Source organism: Phaseolus vulgaris, chromosome 8 (assembly GCF_051622355.1).
Source record: "Phaseolus vulgaris cultivar YP4 chromosome 8, ASM5162235v1, whole genome shotgun sequence".
Classification (NCBI taxonomy): domain Eukaryota; kingdom Viridiplantae; phylum Streptophyta; class Magnoliopsida; order Fabales; family Fabaceae; genus Phaseolus; species Phaseolus vulgaris.
In genome coordinates this window covers 20,553,298-20,575,510 of record NC_143505.1, presented here as the reverse complement: position 1 = coordinate 20,575,510, position 22,213 = coordinate 20,553,298, and the positions used below count along the sequence as shown (strand labels likewise).

At 31.1% G+C, this 22,213-nt stretch overlaps 2 protein-coding genes and 1 non-coding gene across 4 annotated transcripts; 2 read left to right on the top strand and 1 right to left on the bottom strand.

Moving 5' to 3' along the window:
* The first annotated feature begins 14 nt into the window (after positions 1-14).
* TRNAK-UUU (transfer RNA lysine (anticodon UUU)) lies at positions 15-84 on the top strand. Its single transcript has one exon. It is a non-coding gene; the product is annotated as a tRNA-Lys (tRNA).
* Positions 85-3,283: 3,199 nt separating this feature from the next.
* LOC137826318 (uncharacterized) lies at positions 3,284-8,534 on the bottom strand. Of its 2 annotated transcripts, XM_068632246.2 has the most exons (3): positions 8,201-8,486; positions 7,610-8,124; positions 3,284-4,052 (listed from the first exon to the last, which is right to left on the bottom strand). In XM_068632246.2, the coding sequence occupies exons 2-3, from the start codon at positions 7,893-7,895 to the stop codon at positions 3,682-3,684; spliced, it is 657 nt and encodes a 218-aa protein (XP_068488347.2). In that variant the 5' UTR covers positions 7,896-8,124; positions 8,201-8,486; the 3' UTR covers positions 3,284-3,681. The 2 variants fall into 2 exon arrangements, with proteins under 2 accessions (XP_068488347.2, XP_068488346.2); XM_068632245.2 differs by having other exon boundaries at positions 7,610-8,534.
* Positions 8,535-19,003: 10,469 nt separating this feature from the next.
* On the top strand, positions 19,004-20,938 carry LOC150025503 (uncharacterized). Its single transcript, XM_090294068.1, has one exon. The coding sequence runs from the start codon at positions 19,004-19,006 to the stop codon at positions 20,936-20,938; it is 1,935 nt and encodes a 644-aa protein (XP_090150194.1).
* The last annotated feature ends 1,275 nt before the right edge of the window (positions 20,939-22,213 follow it).

Here is a 22,213-nt window from a genome sequence, read left to right as displayed (position 1 = left end):
ATACATAATATAAAGCCGTCTTAGCTCAGCTGGTAGAGCGCGTGGCTTTTAACCATGTGGTGGGTTCGATTCCCACAGACGGCGTTTTTTTTTCCATTTTTTTCACATCATTTGATTCTAATGAATCATTAACTTGTATATATATTTTTAGTTATGGATTTGTTATCATGAACCAATTTATTATTTACATTCAAGGATGTGAATTGAAATTTCATATGAACTAGAAATATGGTTAATTTATAAATGGGTAATATTCACCTTATAAGTTGAGGAGATTGATTTTGTATTTATAAATGGGTAATATTCACCTTATAAGTTGAGGAGATTGATTTTGTGAGAATGAATTAGACATGCAACAACATCACTTATAATTTGTATGACATTCTCAATTTTGCACATCAAGAATAAGATTGTAGGAAAACTAAATAGATGTATTCAAGTGATATTCTAAAAGATTTTTTCTATTAAAAAAAGTTTTTGGTATTCAATATGACATTTTAAAATATTAAGAAAGAATCATTAACATCTAAAATCATACAAATTTCAATGAATTATTTTTATTGACTAAATTTTATAAATTGTGATTTTTTATTGACTAAATTTTATAAATTGTGATTTTTTTTAATCTATATGTATAAATATCATTCCTTGAAAATAATTTCACCTAAAAATAGATTGTAGGAAAACTAAATAGATGTATTCAAGTGATATTCTAAAAGATTTTTTCTATTAAAAAAAGTTTTTGGTATTCAATATGACATTTTAAAATATTAAGAAAGAATCATTAACATCTAAAATCATACAAATTTCAATGAATTATTTTTATTGACTAAATTTTATAAATTGTGATTTTTTATTGACTAAATTTTATAAATTGTGATTTTTTTTAATCTATATGTATAAATATCATTCCTTGAAAATAATTTCACCTAAAAATAGATTGTAGGAAAACTAAATAGATGTATTCAAGTGATATTCTAAAAGATTTTTTCTATTAAAAAAAGTTTTTGGTATTCAATATGACATTTTAAAATATTAAGAAAGAATCATTAACATCTAAAATCATACAAATTTCAATGAATTATTTTTATTGACTAAATTTTATAAATTGTGATTTTTTTTAATCTATATGTATAAATATCATTCCTTGAAAATAATTTCACCTAAAAATATATGATATTTCTCTACTCTCATTATATCACACTTGTGTTAGTCAGAGGAGTAGTGTCCTAAATGTAAAATGTAAACTAATTATAAGGGATTATGATAAATTGTATAAAACTTTCTAAAAAAGTAATTGATGCATCTTGTCTCTTACACAAATGTCATACAAAACATTAAAGATGCGATTTTTTTACTAAATTAAACAATATTGTTATTTGTTAAAACCTTTTTAGCAGTTTGGTATGAAACATGTCCAAGACGAGAATGTCATAAAGACAAAGTAGAAGTAAGAGATGCATTATTAACAATGAAAATAGTAGGTTGTTGAAAATGCTGAAAAATATATAATCTTTAAGAGTTCCTCTAAAAACGATATGCATTGTGTCCTTATGCGTAGCAAAGATTATAATGAAATTGTTTCAAGAAGTCCTTTTTGAGTTCTTAGTTTCATTGAACCAATGATTTTGACTTTGAAAATGATTTTTGTATTTCTATCTATTGCTTATTTTGAGAAAATTTATTTTTGAATTTGGGAACAAAATTTGCAGATCCAAAAATATGGGTATTGTTGATAGCAATTGTAGTCTTTCTTCATGAGACAACAACAATGTTTCAATCCCTTCAATCGTGTAGGAATATGTGTATATAAGAATATATGTGATAAAAATATCATAGTCTTTAGAAAGACCATCCAAGATGGCTTCAATGTAATCTTTTGTCGTGATAGGTGACCAATAGCAGTTAAGCTATCAACAATCTTCTTGATGTCAAGAAGATAAGTGGTAACATTCTTATCCTTTTTAGGTGTACATAATTGAAGCTTTAATTTCTTCACCTTAACTATTGACCAAGAAACATGATGTATACATGCAATTTATTCCATGTTTCAAAAGAATAAGAGAGACCTATCATTTGAGTGAGAATGGATGAGTCCATAAAAGCAAGAAGTCACACAACCAAGAGTTGATCTTGTTGCTCATAGTTGAATTCTTGATCGATGATATCATGAAGAGCATCAATACTGGTAAGATATTTGACTAGAGAAAGTAGCATTCCAAGAATTTGAATAGTTCTAGACCTTTAAAAGTGAGAAACACTTGTCGTTACCATATTAAAAAATTGTAAACAGTTTTTTAAGAGAAATAGGTGTGTTTAAGACATGTGGGAGAGAGGAGAAAACAATGGAAGAAATTTCAAAGTTATGGGTAAGAGAAAAAATGGTGAAAGTCATGGTATCTCTAAATATCATGTAAGAAGGATAGAAGCAAAAATTGTATTGCAGAAAACGGTATCATAAAAATTATCATACAAAAGAGAGAAGCAAACATATATATATATAAGAAAAATCAAAGTAATTGATATAACTAAATTAGTTATATGTTAATATGTGTTATCACGCATAACAATTAAATACTATACCAATTTATAATATATAAGTATAGATAAATTTTACCTTACAAATAAATTTTGTAAAGATAACTTACACTTTAAACTCATTTTCTAATATAGGATAAAACAAAATTCTTTCTTCCAATTTTAAATATTTTCTTACATCCAGGTAATTGTTATGAAAATTAAAGAAATTAACAAAGTCATAGAAATTCTTATTACATATTTTTGTTAAAATAATAAAAATTAATAATATATATGTAGATAAATTAAATTTTATAAAGTAAAAAAATAATGAATAATACTTGTACTTTTAGTGTTATAACATAGAAGATAATAGATACCTAATATATATGTTAATATACATATCGCCTTAAACTACATAAAATAATTCCAATCAACAATCTATACAAAATTGAAAAGTAGTTCTAAAGCTGAATTGTTTCCTTAACTCTCAAGTATATATGTTAATATAAATAACACCTTAAATTACTTAAAACAATTACAATCTACAATCTACAAAACAAAACTGAAAAGTAGTTCTAAAGACTAATCTTTGTTCCCTTTAACTCTCAGTGGTCCAATAATCTCACATCACTTAAGAATCGAGACTAATGACACTTTAAATAAACCTTCCTCTCTCTTATCTTACAAAACCGTCTTTTAAGAATAAAATCAACTTAGTTAGTAATTCATCTTAGTAATATTATCTCAAGTCGGTCCAAACAACTATCAAATGTACTTTACGAATTTCTGACCTCAAGAATTTTTTGCATAAAATGGTAAGGCAAGACGCACTTGAAGGCACAATTATAGTGTTGAAATTCAACAAACCCTCTCTAATTCTTGCGAATATACTTCAACTGAAATATATCCATCAAACAATGAAAGGACGGGGTTAAAACAAAAAGAGAAACTAGATGGTGCATTTGTTACGCAACGATCTAAATAACTAAATCGATAACGAACTGCAAAACTTAGCACAGTACTCTTTTGGTTAATGTTGCATTTTCAAAAAGGACCAAAAGAATTTTTTTTTTCCAAAATAAAGATTTTGCAGCCTAGCCAGGGATGACCCAGATGAAAGCTCACCCAAAAATTTGTTTATCAATGCATCTAAGCCATTCCTCAACTGTTATGCCTCAGTGTTTGAGCCTGAAGATTTTGATTTTCTTCTAAGAGTCTGTCATATTCAAGTAGTAGATCTGCAGCTTGCTTTTGGAGGGAAGCAACATGTGCTTCAGCAGTCTCAACTTTCTTGTCCTTCTCTTCAGATTCCAATTTTATGTTTTTCAAACTTTCGGACACACGTGAAAGCTCTTCCTTCAGCTGTTTTATCTCCTTGGAAGCTTTCTCACCCTTTCCTTTAAGTTGGACAGTTTCCTTTCTAAGGTTTTCCAAATCTTCGTTTGAAGCTCTTGTACTACTCCTTAAATTGACAAGTTTTTGAAGATAATGGTGGATTCGATCAATAAGGAATCCAAGGAATAATGCAAAACCTGCAAGACCAGAATAATTCATTTAAGACAAGTTTAAGATGTATGGTAATGTTTGTGTCAAACTGTTTTTGTCCCATTTTCTATTTTTACAAATAACAACAAAAATGTCACTTTATTTCTGTTGAGATGTGTTTAATTATTAATGAAACCAAAAAACATTTCCTTAAACTAAGTTGGCCCTAAAAGAACTCAAGAAAATTGGTGTCCAGTGTCCTCGGAGCATTCAAAGTGAAGAAGGTCTAGAAGAAAAGACAAGATTGGATAGACATAGATCTTCTTATGCACTTAATTGCAGACTAAACTTGCTGAATAAAACACATACAACAGCACATCTCTACCAAAAAATAAGTAAATAAAACATCACTAGAGAATATGCGGATACTTCCAATACTTCAAATTCTACAAGTGTCACAACCTTAACCTTAGTTATGTCAAATTCTACAAGTATGACACATGACTGAAAAAAAATACCTAATCTAAAGTTCTGAAATTTCTACAAACAACTCTAACTAAAAACACAATACAAAGGCCAGTAGATGAAATGCCATATAATAGTATTTGTTATCATGCCCCCAGCAAACAAACACTAAGAAGCATTTATTGAAATTCATTACATCTTCCTAATTATGTTTTGAACTGCATAGATATTTCTTCAACCAGATGACTGTGAAACATGAAATGTGTTATATCATAAAATGATGTTTCATATTCAATCAAAGTCCATATCAGCTTCGTCAACTCTATACACTGCTTACTACGCTGTTCTTAATACTACCATCAGGGTAGTCAAAATCATGATCTTAAGTAAGGTAGCACGATTTTATGATTTTCGAAAGGCTGAGCAATAGCAATTCCAAGTTGCAGCTCATTTTTTTGTGGGAACTGTGGGATCAAAGGATCTATCAAGTAAGATCACCAAAAAGCGCAAAAATCTTAATGTGCTTCTTGAAACCTTTTTTTTTATTATTTATAAAACATCTGATCCACATTTATTTGCTTCATTTGGCCTTTTATTTTCTGCCTCCTTTTCAATTAATCTTCTCTCTTCAAGATTCAGGTAAACTTGGTCTGTCTTCATTTCACTCTCTTCATTTTGACTTCTTTTTCTGGTTCTGAGGTCATCTGGGTTCCTCTTTGACCAATTGAGTCCTTCCTGAGTTATGTTCTGGACTTCTGAGTTCATCTTCTTTCGTTCTAAGTTTATCAGGGCAGATCAGACACAACATGTCTGACAACTAATGTCCAAAATGTAGCACACCAAGACACCAGTCACACACACATATTGCATACTTTTCACCTTTTCTCTAATAATAGATGTTACTTTTTAATATTTTATTTTAATTTTAAGTTGACTTTTCTATAAGTTTAAGACAAATATTTATTTTAATAATATCATTGCATTTGCTATAGTCACTCGTAGGGATATTACCTAACCAGATAGAGGATATTCTAGATCGATTCTCAAACAGATTTCTTTTCATATATATATAGGTATTTCAGTGGATAGATAAAGACAGGGTCCATCTAAATCTTGCTTTATTCACTATTTAAAAAAATTTCTTGATTCTAAATTTTTGAATGACTGCCTTTTGTACAGATGGAGATGAACAAACCAGTTTGGTAGTGAAGCACCAGACACGGGCATCAGAGCAGTTATCTTATTGGAAGTTGGCTTGTCTCAGTCAGAAGATAGTGGACCCTCGAAGTTTCTCCCTCATTACCATCAACACTAAGTTCTTGGTTTGAAGAAGCTGATAATTGTTTCAGAGTAGGTTTGGATGCCAGAGTAAAGTGTCGTCATCTTACCCTGGGGGATCTCCTACTCTAAATTGTGGAAGTGGGTGTTGGCTCAGGCGTATCTATAGAAACTGGATCAGAAACTTAAGAAAGATGAGGTTTACAGAAAGAAGAAAGACTGAACAATGCATATCTCCAAAATGTAAGATATTACAAAATGAATAACTATGGTTCTTTGAGGGACCAGTATCCTCCCAACATATATTTTCTCAAGCCCCCACTTCTCTTATTGTTAACTACATGTGCTGACATGGTAACTAACTCCAAAGTACTTGTAACTACATCAAATAGCTCTATTCCCATTTCATTATTTCTTCTCTCAAACTGATAGGAACTTGGTATTGAGGTGTGCCGTCAAAACAGGCCCAAACCCGTGGACCAACCTAGCCCACCATACGTTCGGGTCAGTCCAAAAATGAATTTTCTTTTATGATGGATCAAAAAAGTTGGACCTAACCTCTGAACTCTGAAATGGGTTCCATTGCTCTTTACAAATTGACAAGATTGATGGAGTAGTGTATGTCCCATATTGGTTTTGAGCATAGTTGGAGTAACTTCTCCATAGACACTTCTAGGAGAGAAAAATAAGAAAAAAAAATGAAATAAACTTTTTCATAAGCTAAAATTAGTTCATGTACAAGTTAAAATAAGAATTTAGAAAAATAGTATGAGAAAGTTTCTGCAATTAGTTTATAACATCATTGCTTTTAAAAGTGAGCTTTCATATTCTAATGTTATATTAGAGCAATATTAATTTTAAGTTTGTGATATTAATATTCAGTAGTACAAAGTTACCATGGGAGAAAGCTCAATAACAAAGAAGTTAAGGAAAATATCTAAAACTCTGGAGTCATGCTTATACAAACATATATTATTTAGGAAACAAAAACAGTAATCTTGATTTAATAATGAAGAACACAGAGAACACTGTCCCAGGACTATCCTCTTCTAACCCTTCCCCCCCAACAACTCTCGATTTATATTCTCGTGATGCAATTCCATACTCCTGTAGCCAAAAGCATCCTTTTAGGAGTCAATTTTCTAATAGCAACTTAATAATAAACATTATTCCTTCTCAGAATCTTTTCAAATTGAAGATATTATGGATATATTTTCTAGAACAAGTTCAATAACAGAGTAACAACAAATAATTTTCAGAGGCCTCGATCAAACAGTTATACAGAGATATTACTAAATTCGACCATTTATTTATTTGTGAACATGACACATTGTTTAGAGAAAGATACCACCAAGCTAAAAAACCATGTGTGGGAAGAATGTTCTTCTACTATCTATAAACGTGTTATCATTGCATGAGAAGAACTACGAAAAGAAAACCACAGCCTGTAACACACCCTAACAAATTATTTCATCGTCTTTCATGAAAGGTTTTTGAATCACCAATCGTCCACATAACCATATGTGATTATGGTATCACCACGTCAACCTTACAACAACTGCAACACTACCATCAGCACAGTACAACCATGATTTAAAACCTTTCTTTCGGGAACTAGCAAGTGCATTAACAATAATCCTTTTAGTTTAGAACTGACAAAAATGGTAAGCAGAACAACGCATCAAACACTAACCAATTTAAGATTTCATACAACTAAGATCCTACTAAAGAAGGGTCAAGCAAAAAAATGCACATCAACACTTGGAGCCTTAAAACTACGAAAAAATCATGAAGTGTATAATAAGCACTAAACCAGTCAACAAGGATGCAAATAACCCAGATGAAAGGAACATGAACGCACCCATAAGGGAAGCCTCCAGCAAGTGAGTTCTCCACAGAACTTGATCCATGGGCGACATCGTGCCTAGTTTAGCACCTTTGTTCTGGATCTTGACAATACTCATGAGACTTGAAAGGAGAATCACAGACATGGTACCAGCAATAGTTTTGACTGTAGCTGGACCCTTCCCCATCTTCAACTGATCCAGGCTTTTGATCACAAGATCTCTCAAAGGTCCTATCTTCACCAACAAAAGAAATGCCAGAACCCCCTCAGCAAAAATCACCAAGAACAACAGCTGAATCATCCTTTGCTCCCTCAACTAAAACAAATGCCCCCCACTTCACTGTAATTGCAAAAATCCTTACTTTTTGCCAAATAGAGTGCTATCACTTATGGTTTGAAAATTAAAATCCACCCCACAAGCAAATTCATGCTCCAATATGAAAAGAACACAAGGCTACCCTTGAACTGAATTGAAGGAAAGGCATTCCTCAAGCCACACTCACCCAGACCCTTTTATCCCTTTGCTGAAACTGAGACAAGCACACAATGACCCACATGAATGTGCAAACGAAAAACTGATATGCAGCATCAAAGCTCGAGTCTTACATGCATTAATTTCGAGGGAAAAGGCTCAAAATTCCACCAGCGATGGTTGAAGTAGAAAGAGACAACATTTGGAAAGGAGACGTCTTTAAACCCTTTAGAGAGAGATTTGTTAGTGTAGAGGGTTTGATCTGAGAATGCGAAGGCTCCAAAAATGGGTTTGGTACATTAAGAAAGGTGTGTCAAAGAAAAAGAAAAAGAAAAGAAAAAAAGAATTGAGTCAAGCGTTTCAACAGCACCGCCGTGTGAGTGACTGTGATGTCTTATGTTCGTGACATGTCAAACTTTTTCTTTCAGTAAAATGAAAACATTTACTTATTTTTTTCAAGATTCCCACATTTTGAAACTACCAGTCTACAACTACTTTGTTCGGTGCAGAGACATTAAGAAAGCCTCAGTTCAGATAATTTATTCTTTCTTTTAGTACATATTCATATAAATGCTCGCAGTTAAAACATAATTTCACAACTTTTTGAAATTGTATATAATTTTTTTATGCGATAGGTTTATAAATAAATATATATAATAAAAAATAAATTTATAATTATTTGATAAAAAATATTAATATAATAATATTAGGAGTTTAAAGTGATTGTATAAAAAATTAGGTTGTTAATATATTATACCCAATGAAGGTAACATGTGTTTCTTTATTGAGATTAAATATATTAATTGTGAACTTTATTCTCGTAAGAATGAGATTGAAAAAATTAATTTTTCTTAAACAATTAGGTTTAATCAGTTTTTACTCTTAATATTTATCCATTATTTAATGTAGTCTTTTAATTTTTTTTATTCTCAATGTAGTTTTTATTTTTGTTAAAATGACTTAATATGGTTCTGTTTGTTAGATTGACGTTGACATTGTTAAAAAGGTAATAATTTGCTAGATGTATATTTAAAACAATGTACAGTGTCATGTTTGTCTATTTTATGTAATTATGTTACATTATTCCCTTCTTCTACTTATATTCTTCTTCTCTTTTTCTTAGGACAAAACTAAACTATGTCTAGAAACATGAACTATAACCTGCATGATTCCATCTAAATACACATTCCTAGACTCAACCTTTTTAGGCCTCTCTGGTCTCCCTTTAACACACTTCTAACTTCCCAAACATTATGCTAGCTTCAATGTCACAATTGCACATTAATACTAAATAAACGAAACTTTGGAAGGGTATTTTTATCAATACAATACTAGAGTTCAATTTGACCCATTATATATCAACTACAATATAAGGATAAGCATAGGTATCTAGAAACAATATCATAATGAAAATTTCTCTCTTTCTTTATCTTTGGTTTGATAACATAAGATTGTTACTTAGAGTCCGAACTTGTAACGTATTTTATCAAAATATTCCTTCAGAAAAATGGGATTTCTCAATAGCCACTGAGGATTAACGATGTGTAGAAGAAGAATTCGCAGGAGCTTCGAGTCTTTAATGAGAGGTGGAGCTCATTCTTGTTGTGCTCTCTTTCTTGCACTTAACATGTATCTTCGTTGGAAAATGACAATGCATTTGTAACAAGTTGGAGGAGTTGCACGGTGGTTTAGTCGCCGAGAACTATGACTTTAGTGAGAGTCCGTCGCTTTTGCAGCTGGTGGCAGTGGTGGCGGCGACCACATCAGAGTGCCACAATATATGTTTACTATAGTAGGAAGCTTCTGATGCAAAGCGATTTGGACCTAGCATTTGTGAAACTTGATGTGCAACAAGGAAGCTTTCTAAGATATTCAAAACCAGAATTTTAACAAATGGGTTCACACTTGTTGTGTCAATGCCAAGTATTAGTGCTTAAAAAGAGGATGTGAGGTTTTACGTGTGGGACTTAACGACAAGGATGAAGATTGGAGATTTGGGGATGAAATAATAGCCGTTGCGGAACCTTCTAGAGTTTATGTTGGAGGAGAAAAAGTATGTGAAGGTGACTGTTGACGTGGGTAACGTGGTCCATTTGTTGGTGGGGTTTTTGGGTTCCGTGAGGTGGAAATCCAAGAGGAGAGTGCTAAGGTGGTTTTTGTGGTTGTTTGGTTTGATTCTTACAAAGGGGTTTTGGTTGGGGTGAGGTGATTGCTCCTTTGTTTAAGGTTTTGGATTGTGGGAGTGATTTGGGAAAGGTTGCGGTTGCGAGGTGTTTGGTGAAGTTGACTGAAAATTCAGACAATGCATGGTGTGTTTTGGCTTATGGAGGTGTTAGTGTGTTGTTGAAGATTTGTGGTGGTGTTGATTGTGGAGGTAACTACAAAGGTTACACAATATCCACCTAAGCTTAAAATGTCACATATGTGTCATGTTTCGCTCTCTTGTTAAGTCATTGTAACGACATTAACAAAAAGGATCATAATGAGTTCTTTAAAAAAAATAAGGACTATATTGAGAACAAAAAAATTGAGGAAACACGTTAACTAATTGTGATAAATATTAGGACTAAAAAAAACCTATTAAACTAAACAACAAAAAGTTGGTTTCTTACGTGCTTATTGTTTTTCTTTGGTTAATGTTATCTCTATTAAAAAAAATAATGTAGATCGATGATGCAATTTCTTAAGACATCTCTTATGTCTGAACCATATTTAGGATTATAAGTTTAGTATTTGAATTTTATAAGATCTTCAATTGGAGCATGTTAACATGATGTAAACGTTAACCATGTTGTTTCTTTGCCAATTTTTTTCAAGACATGTATAATTATGTTTACATATTATTTAATCAAATGATGTTCTATGTTGAAAAATTTGTTTTGATGAACTAACTCTTTACATGTGATATTATTATAATCCACTGCTTTGATTTTATATTTTACACATCATGGTTTTGTAACACTTTGAATAACTTGGTATTATAAAATTGAAGATATTATCAATAATGGCTTACATCAAGTTTTTTAACCATGTACATTACTTGAATCATGGATGTATATATGAGATTGAGTAAAATTTCAGTTTCATGATTGTATGGATTTTTCTTTTTTTTTTTCGTAATCTATATTGACAACAATTTATATATTATTTCGTGTTTTAATCTATTAAAACTAGAAGATGAATGATTAGAGGTATAAAATAATGATTGTTACATCATAATAAATTAAAAGTACTAAAATATTTCTATGTTCTGATGCAATTAATCGATTACTAAAATGTTTAATCGATTATTATATAGGTGTTTTTTTCTGGAGAAAATCAATTATAATCGTTCTTGAGTGAATTTTTTCATTCTTTTAGCACATGCTAGTTTGTATAATCTTTTACATATTCTTTCTGATAATGCCACAAGGGGGATAATGAATTGATATGTGTTGTTATTTCATTAGTCTCCTAATATCTTGGTACCTTTGTTTGTGTTTATCTTCCTTGTATTTTAAACAGGGGGCTTGGTCCAAGGGGGAGCACATAAAAAGGGGTGTTCATTGTTATGTCTTTGAGCTTTGAGTGAAGAGAATACTCTTTTGAAAGTTGCAAACTTGTTTCATCTCCAACATCAAGAGAAGATCATGCATGAAGTATGGTTCATCATAAAAAAAAGTGGAAATTTGTTAGACTTGAAGATGCTCAAGCCCCAAAAAGATGATGTTTTGATGATGAAGAATGAACATGAAGATGTTGTAAAAGAGTCTAGAATGTTTAAGCTCTTTATGTAATTGTTTTCTGAATCTCTCACACAAAGGTATTCATAAGATCAACATACATCCAAGATAAAATGAGTTAAAATGGTATTTGAAAATAGAACAAAAGGTTTTGAAATCAAAATAATTGATTATATTTTAATTTAATTGATTAAATTGTTCTTGGTGAGGATTGGAACAAGATAATTGATTATCTCAGTAATAATTGATCAAAGCAAAGAACTATTTCAAGGCTTCCAGAGTTATCAGTGAAATAATCTATTTTATCATTTAATAATCGATTAAATACACTCTAGTATTAATTGTTGAACTAGTTTAACAGATTAACACTTCACTTAATCAATTAAAACATAAGTTGTTTTCAACATGTTGACATAAATTAATCAATTATATATTAAAATAATTTATTAAAGGCCTCAGGTTCAGTTTTAAAATAAGGCACTTGGCTCAATGTTTTGATACATATTTTAAGAGGATTGATATACAATTTGAAAGTAATATAATCTAAGTTTTCCAAAGGCTATATTGTTGAATCTTGTATAATCTTTTACTATGAATATACTTTAGTAAACTCTTTCTTGTTTTTGCAAGGTTGTTTCGGTATTACTTTGTAATTGTTGTTCTTGTTAGAAGTGTTTTAGTGTTGTTATTATTGGTGAACAAGAGGTGATAAGGCATATATCCTCTTAGGTGAGAAAAAGTTTATAAAGCCTAAGATCCTTTTGAAATGGGTCAAGAGTTGATAGACATATATCATCTTTATGATCAATAGAAGTTGATAACATTTGGTGTGTATATCCTCTTGAAGTATTTTAGGAGCTAATTCTTGTTTGTATTAACTTTGAAAGTTAGTTGAACCAACAATTCTCAAGTTGAATTGTTAAGACTGAATGTAGGATCTTGTCGATATGAACTAGTATAAAAAATCTTATGCAATCTTTCTTTTTCTTTCTCTTTATATTTGTGTTGCAACCAATTCTTGTATCAATCTTGCTTCCACTTATAATTGTATTTACTCTTAAAGAAGTTTTAAAAGAATTTCAAGAAAGGAGATTTTTGTGAAAAAGATTTGAAAACCAATTCACCCCCTTTTGGTTTAATATAACCATTCCCTTTTCCTAACAATGTTCTACCCTTAGAACACTCCAAGAGGATACTAACTCAATCAATTATTAATCACACAAGAGGTATCAACTAGAAACACTCTAACAACTCAGAAAAAGAAAGAATGTACCAACAATTTCACAACATAGTAATATAGTACAACCTTTTGAATTTATAATCTTGAAAGCACTCTTTGACAATTGAAAATAACTCAATTGATCTTAATGAATTCACTTTTCAAAGTAGTATTAGACGTGTAAAAGAATGAGACCAATGTTCTATTTATAAAGTTCAAAAACATTGATAAAAAATTTATTTAGATGTTGATTATCTTAAGTTGATAATCAATTATTCTTAGTGAAATTTGAAAATAAGTTAAAATACATTTTGTTTTAATTGATTATAACATGTGTCATTGATTATTTCAACTTTATATTTAGTTTAGAAAACAAATTTAATCACAAGAATTTAATAAGTTAATATATGAGAACATTTTCAAAACACATTATTTCACTTTCTATTTAAATTGGTTAACAAAATAGATAATTGTTTATCTTTTCCTGAAACATCTCAAGAATAATTTATTTGATTACTTAAAATCTTAATCAATTAACATAGTCATAAAACCCTTTTTAAATATTTTTAACTTTAAAAAATAAATTTTATTTTTATTAATTTTAATATAGGTTGTGTGCTTAATTGAGTATCTTGTAAATACCTTTTGTGAAATACTCTCAAACACGTGCAATGAAAGCTACAACACTCAATATCATTAACATCTTTGGTTGATAAAATAAACATCAACATCTTCGAACATCATCATCAAAATAACTTCTCTTGAAGCTTAACATTGTTTTTAAGTCCAACAAATATTGGTAATGACTTGTTATTTGTCATGCACTAAACACAATATATAAATGAATATTCATCTATAGTTGTGCATAATCTCTAATATTCATTATTTTCTTTGACATTTTGTTTGTGTTTGTCCAAGTCATCGTCATCATAAAAAATAGGAGATTTTTGAGACCATAAATGGTTTTATCTCAATGTATTTGTAGCCTCTTCCAAAAGAGTTTTGATGATGAAAATAAACACTCAAACAAACTAACTTATATATGCATGATATCTCATATGAACCTTCTAATGTGTGTTTATGCAAGCTTTAGCTTTTTAGATTGTTTATTCTTCTCACTAAGTGCAATTTGCTTGATCTCTTTATGAAGTGCATCAGAGTCAAATGAACCAAAGTGCTTTAGACAAAGAAAAACACATTAGACAAAGTGCATCAGTGTAAAATGAAGCAAATTACATAAGATGAAGCACATAAGGCACAATCTTTAGTTCGTTTATCCTTCTTAAAGCATCAGACGATTTAGCAGAAGCTATATTCATGTTAATCGTATATTGTTTAAAATCAAAGTGTGTAATCAAAGTCGTAATCACAAAAAGTTTTGATACATTCATTGGAATTTATCTTCAGAAATAATAATCACGCATATACATTGTAAGAAGCATAACTGGAAAGAGTTTTCATATAGAAAGAATATATATTTACAACATTCATATTAGAAACTATAGTACTTTTAATCTAACATTTAAATATTATCATTGTTACGTTTGTTATGTGTTTGATTTTTTTTCAAAGAGAAGACATAAGCTCATTCAGATCAAGACCTTCCATATCAAGGTTTCAATCAACGAATTTCAGGAAATACAATGCAAGATCAACGAAGTTGATAATGTTATCTGATGTTAACCTTTTGTTGAAGTAACAATCATCTTTGAAGACCTATAAAAAGTCATCAAGATCAAGACAAAAAACACAAGATACACAACAAGAAAATACAAGTGTTATACAACCTTCCAATGGTTATTAGATTTTAAGTATTCTTTGTGAGTGAGCAAAAACTTGTGTAATTCTTCACTATGAGAAATTACCCCATGAGTTTAAACTGCCCTTTCTTTGAGAGTTACTTATTTTGTTATTTTATGAGGTCTTAGTCTCATGGGGAGATCAAGACAACATAACCAGGAGTTATTTGTGTACCCATTGTAAGTAGGACTAGTTTGTGTACTCATTGTAATAATTAATATGATTCACGAAACCTCTTAAGAAGTTTCCTTAAAGGAAAACTAGACGTAGCTTGTGAGTTTCAGTGAACTAGTATAAAAGAAATTTGTGTTGTGTCATTTTTGTTTTGCTTGTTTGTTAGATGGTTGAGTCTATCTTTCTACAATAAAATTCTAAGGACTTCATTCAATTGTCCCCATCTAAAACCAATTATGCCAAGATCAACATCTTGTACATAGGGTAAAAAATAATTTTTAATTGAATCATTATTTTTTTTCAAAATGCATCGTTAGATTAAAAGTTCATTTTACATTAATTGTATATACAAAATTTGACATAAAAATTATTGATTCAAATATTAGATTGACAAATTAGTTGTATTATTTAAATTTATTATGGTGTAAAATTTCATGTAGGTTACATAAACATAATTTAATATCTCTTTATTTATATATATATATATATATATATATTTATATTGATTATAATACAAATTAAATTCCCTTATCCAAAATAAGAATTTGAAATTTAAGAAATTTGAAATGATTCATTTAAAAAAACATTTTTAAAAAAATAGGAAATTTAAAGTAACGCAAATCTATTTTTTAATATTTCATATTCTTTAAAATTTTGAAATTCCTCGCTCAAACGTAGTATTAGGCCTCATCAGTAAGATTAGATAGACAGGTGGGTTAAGGCCCAAAATGAGTTCAGGCCCACAAACACTTTTTTATACATGCATACCTTTAAGGGAGAAAGAGAAGGAAAAGTTAGGGTAAAAAAAAAATAAAGAGAGAGAAGAGAAAAGGTGTGAAGAGGAACTAAGATCTTTAAGCCCAAAGCTTAAATTTGTATCATCCTTGAGGTATGAGTGTTCCATTTTCTTTTTCCTAACCTTGTTACTTGTGTTTGTATATCTTTTATTTTCTCCCTTTTCTTTCGCCTAAATGAGTATTTTAGTGGATTTTTATATGACTAAGTGGTTGACAATTTGTTAAAAGTGATTAATGGTTGGGTTTTGTAATAGAAGTGTCGTGGAGTCTTTTGGTATGTTTAGAACTGGTTGGGAGGCCATGGATGACTACGGGGAAGCAAAATCGCAAATGATTGTGATTTTGTAGAAATGTATGTGTTATGCAAGTTAAAATTTGTCGAGTGAAAGTCTTTGAGTTATGAATTTCTTATCTAATGCAAGAGTGACTAGACAAAAATTAATTTTTGCTAAAAAAAATCAAGTAGATTTATCGCTTAAGATTCATTAGTAGAAAATCACTCTTGTTAAGCAAAAAGGTCCTATGAACCAAGTTCTAAAGCCCCCAAACATATACATGTTATGTGTATGTATGTATTTTCTTTCACATGGAAACAATATATACCAATAAAGATGTGAATTACATTCATTGGTTTGAATTAGGATAACTTATTATTTAATTACCAAATTAATTTAGTAACTTTAATTTTTTTATTGTTTTAGTGAATTGATCATAATCAATAAATAACAAATAATTTTTTTCTTACATTTACAAAAATTAATTATTTTCTTTTATAGTCATTTATTTCTATATTCTTTTTTTTTTCTATGTTTCACTTTATAACATTCACATAAAGTTATACATATTATGTAACATTGGTATCATTTGACCAATTTAATTTTCATCATACAAAATTTGAACAAAAGGTATCTAATGGAGGGAAGAAATGAAGACTCTAATTCTCCAAAGCAAAATTGTGAGAGTCGTCAAAAGAAATATGCTCTTAACATATTTAGTTGCTTTGGGTGTGGAAAATCAAGAACAACAAACAATGTTGTTAAGGATGATAATATCAAGGATGATAATGTCAAAAACCATATTGGAAGCTCTTCAAATCTTCTAAAAAACTCTTCAAATCCAACTCAACGTTTTTCAAACTCTTTGGATAACCTTTCAACAACTTCCAGGTTGAATAAAGAAGAACGTCTTAGTCGTCACTCAAGTTATACAAAAGAACTTGAAGAGGAAGTACTAGCAAGTGAACGATAAAATAATTTTGTAATAATTTTTTAGCTTCAAGAATTTACAAAGTTGATTTACTTTGTCATGTTTAGAGTATGAAACATTTAGCAACCTCTTTATGATAAAATAAATATGATTTTCTCACATTATATTTGGGAATAACATTTTTATTTTAAAAAATATTTCAATATTTTTAAACATTTTTTATAGATCTCTTAATAATAGGAAGATATGAGATATTTAATCAAAACAATACACATTCGGAATTTTTTACTTCTATTTTACCAATGTTTCTTTGAATTGTTACTTGATTGTGAATACTAATGACTTTCAACATGATTGGATCAATTTTTTTCATATATTTTAAGAAAATAAATTAAAATAATTTTTGTATAAGTTAAACTAATATATATATATATATATATATATATATATATCAAAATTTTAATTTTGAGAAGCTAATATAAAAGATTGTTCTTATTAAATTACATATAAGTTAGTTTTAACTTATAATTTTTTCCCTAAAAATAGTTATAAATTAGTGTTTTTACCTTATATATGTTTTTGGTTTAGTAAGTATGTAGAAGACATCAAACTATAAGAACATTTACTTTATTAATAAAGGATGAAAATAAATGATTGATAGAAAACATTAAACTATAAGAACCTTTACTTTATTAATAAAGGACGAAAGAAAAGAAATGACTGAAATCAAGAGTAAACTTTTATTCAGTACAGTGAAGAAAAAAGAAATAAGGAGAGAGAAAGTTAATGTAACTTATTTGATAAAAAGGAAATAAATAATTTTATAAAATGAAGTGACTTATTCACTTATTTTATTTGTTTTTTTTTATCTCTTTAATTTATATTAAATCAATTAAATTATATAATTTTCAAGTTTATTATATTTTATCTATTGTCTATTTGTTTTCAACTTGGTTTTCTGTGTTTTTAATTTCTCTTTTAAAGCTAACAAGACCTTAAAAATGAAATTGATCTAATATGAAGAAGAAAATATTAAAAGATCATTGAGTAAAGAAGGGTCAAATTGGAAGATGGTGTTATTTGGTTACACTTACCTTCTCTTTGTGTAAATTGTCACATATATTTGCAAAAATTTACAACTAAATCCACCTGTCAATCTGTGAATTACAATATCATCCTTGCATAGAACACTACATGTAAACTTATTTCTTGATAGTGGTACCAACCATCATAACCTTTGCTTGAAGTTGGAGCTGCTAAATTTTAAATTAAAATGAATAAATAATTTAAAATACTGATTTTTATATGATATTATTTGAAGGATAAAAATATGAAATAATGATATACTTTAAATTATTAGTTATAATAGAATAATTTAAGATTTAAAGATAATAATATTTTTGTACTGGTAGGCTAAAACCGAGAGGTTCAAGCCGAGAACTATATAGTAAACAACTAAGAAATGTTAGGTTAAAACCGAGAGGTTTAGACCGAAAGCGGAAAAGACACATAAAATAATAAAACAAAATATAAATATTATTATAAAAATAAGAGCCCAATTAGATAAAAACTTATAAGAGGGGTGCATAAATAATAAAAAAGGTGTAGAAAGAAAGCCCAAAAGTAAAGGGGAAAGCCCATTAAAGAAACCCTATAAATAGGAGTTCAGAGTAAGAAAAATGTAAGAGTGATTTTATCTGATGAACGTTTAACTACTTCTAACTTTGGCATCGGAGCGACTTGCAGGTACCCCCCACCTGTCGTGAGGAGAAGCCGAGAGCACCTGCCGTGAGGAAAAGCCGAGAGCACCTGCCGTGAGGAGAAGCCAAGAGCACCTGCCGTGAGGAGAAGCCGAGAGCACCTGTCGTGAAGAGAAACCGAGTGTCCAGCCCAAGATTGAAGGATTTGCATGAAGAATTAATCTTGTTGACCTATTTCGAGTGTTCTTGGTCCCTGTTGTAAGAACATTTTGGCGCCCACCGTGGGGCCGGGAGGTAGTTGAAAAGGGTTAAAGACAAGATGGACCAAAGAGGAGAACAAGGTGGAGAACAGGAAGATAATGTTAATATGCCAATGGCAATGTTGGTACAACTACAAAAAGAATTTGAGATGTTAAAAAAGAATAATGAAGAAGAACTAAGCATGTTGAGAGCCGAAAACGCACATATGAGGAGAAAACTACAGGAAGAGACAGTTCTGAATTCGTCCTTTGAAACTGTCCAACCTAGGGCGCAGATGAATGAAAGACTTCATCACAACGAAAGTTCACAGACCAAAAGAAGATTGCTTGAAACCTCTAGGGTTTTTTCAGGAGCATCCTCCAGAAAGCATCCGTTTTATGACGTTATAGTTGATACTCCATTACCTGACAATTGGAAAAATTTGACAATTGACAAATACGATGGAAGCACAGACCCTGATGAACACATTGCAATATATACTACTCAGATAAGCTTGTATACATGGAATGATGCTATTATGTGTAGAGTGTTCCCTACGACGCTGAAAGGAGCAACATTGAGTTGGTTCACGCGCCTCCCACCTTTGAGCATTGATTGTTTCGATACACTGGTGGGAAAGTTTGGCGCTCAATTTGCAACTAGTCGCCCTCTTCATTTAACATCAATTGCTTTGGTGAACATAAGACAAGAGAAAGGGGAATCATTAAGAATCAATGCTCAAAATTTGGATGAACTAAGGCAGCGAGCTTCAAAATTCATGCAGATGGAAGAGCTAAGAGAGTTTCGAAACCAAGTAAGGATCGATGGAGGTGAGAGGAGGGGGATGGAAAGAGAAAGCGGACCGGTAGTCAAAAGAGCCCGAGAAGAGTTCAGAAGCCGAAAATTCCAACAATACACACCTCTGAATACCAATAGAGCAAGAGTTTTGCAAGAAGCCATGGCAACAGAAAAAATACCACCACCAAGAAAAGCAAGAACACCAGAAAGGGCAGATCATACCAGGCGGTGTGAGTATCATAAAAATCATGGCCATCATACAGAAGAGTGCATCGGGTTGAAAGATAAAATAGAAGAATTGATCCAAGCAGGACAGTTGAAACGCTTCATCCAAGGAGGAAATGCGAAAACAAGATTAAGTCCTGAAAAAGTGTTGAAAAGGAGAGAGATAGGACAAAGAAGAATGGAAGGATTTGAGAGAAGAGAAGATAGAAGAGTCGAAAAAAGAGAGGATAGGAGGGATGGGAGGCCAGAACAAAGAGGTGGTAGGTTTTATCAAAACACCCAGTCCGTTAGACGAAGTAGAGAACGAAGTCTGGGAAGGCCGGTCAGAGGATTCATAAATACAATTTCAGGTGGTTTCTCTGGCAAAGAATCTTCATCAGGAAGAAAACAACACTGGAGAAGTATCAGAACCATTAATCACATTTTTAAAAAAAGAACTTTGCCACCAATGCTTTTCACAGATGAAGACTTTCAAGAAATCGATCCCGATCATGATGATCCTATGGTGATAACAGTAGAGATAGCCGAGTATGTTGTCATGAAAACCTTGGTTGATCAAGGGAGTTCAGTTGATATTCTGTTTTGGGATACTTTCAAAAGATTGCATTTGAGAGAAGAAGATATTGTACCTTTTTGGGAACAAATTATTGGCTTCTCGGGCGAAAGAGTTAGCACTAAAGGATATGTTGATTTAATGACAACATTCGGCAGAGGCAGTAAGACAAAAAAGATCAAAATCAGGTACCTGGTGGTGGACGCTTCCACATCATACAATATGTTGTTAGGGCAATCTTCTCTGAATAAGTTGGGAGCAATAGTTTCAACACCACATTTAGCAATGAAATTCCCAACGGAGAAGGGGGAGATAGCCACGATATATGTCAATCAAAAAGATGCTCGGGAATGTTATGCAACAGGTCTAAAGATGAATTTAAAAACAAATAGAGATACTGAAAGAATGGTGGCGATGGCAGACTTGGACCCAGGTTGAATGATGAGAGGTTGGAACCAAAAGAAGAGACAACAGCTATAGCATTGGGCCGGGACGAGAAGCAATGCACTTACATAAGTGGAAGTTTGCCCGAAGAATTGTTAAATAAACTTATCACATTGTTACGCAACAACAAAGACTTGTTTGCTTGGAAACCGTCTGATATACCTGGAATCAATCCAGAGGTGATTTGTCATAAATTGTCGGTATGTCGAGAAGCGAGATCGATATCTCAAAAACGAAGAAAGTTGGGTGAAGAAAGGCGAAAAGCAGCAATTGAAGAAACCGAGAAGTTAATGCAAGCTGGTTTCATTAAGGAAGCTCAGTACACAACATGGTTATCCAATGTGGTGCTAGTCAAAAAACCGAATGGAAAATGGAGAATGTGTACCGATTATACAGACTTGAATAAAGCTTGTCCGAAAGATACATATCCATTACCCAACATAGACCGATTGGTAGATGGAGCGTCTGGACAAGAAATGATGAGCTTTCTCGATGCCTGTTCAGGGTATAACCAAATACAAATGTATGAGCTGGATGTTCCAAAAACAGCTTTTACCACAGATACTGCCAATTATTGTTATAAAGTCATGCCTTTCGGCTTGAAGAATGCTGGAGCAACATATCAAAGACTCATGGATAAAGTATTCAAAAATCAAATTGGGAAAAACATGGAAGTATATGTGGATGATATGGTTGTAAAATCAGAGGAAGTAGAAAAGCATTTGGGAGACCTTGAGGAGGTGTTCGCACAAATAAGAGAATACAATATTCGTCTTAATCCGGAAAAATGTGTTTTTGGTGTGAAAGGTGGAAAAATTTTGGGCTTCATGTTAACCAACAGAGGTATCAAAGCAAATCCTGATAAATGTGAGGCGATAATGAAAATGGGAAGTCCAAAGAATTTGAAGGAGGTACAAAGACTGATAGGGAAGTTGAACTCATTGTCAAGATATTTACCAATACTGGCCGAGAGAACCAAGCCGATAGTTAACTTGTTAAAAAAATCTGAAACCTTTGAGTGGAATAACCGATGTGAGCAATCCTTTACTCAAATCAAAAGCATGATAGCCGAACCACCAATCTTAGTTAAACCTGTGTCAACCCAACCTATCATAGTTTACCTGGCAATTTCAAATGAGGCCATAGGAGCAGCTTTAATACAAGAAAATCCATAGCAGAAACCGATATATTTTGTAAATAGATCCCTTCAAAACGCCGAAACCAGATATCCCAAGGTTGAAAAAGTCGCCCTAACATTAGTATATGCTG

Coding starts and splice junctions, on each gene's coding strand:
- LOC150025503 (XM_090294068.1), top strand. CDS start 19,004: ATGGACCAAAGAGGAGAACAAGGTGGAGAACAGGAAGATAATGTTAAT.
- LOC137826318 (XM_068632245.2), bottom strand. CDS start 7,895: ATGATTCAGCTGTTGTTCTTGGTGATTTTTGCTGAGGGGGTTCTGGCA. Junction 4,053..7,609: donor GCTGGAGGCTTCCCTTATGG/GTGCGTTCATGT, acceptor CTGGTCTTGCAG/GTTTTGCATTATTCCTTGGA.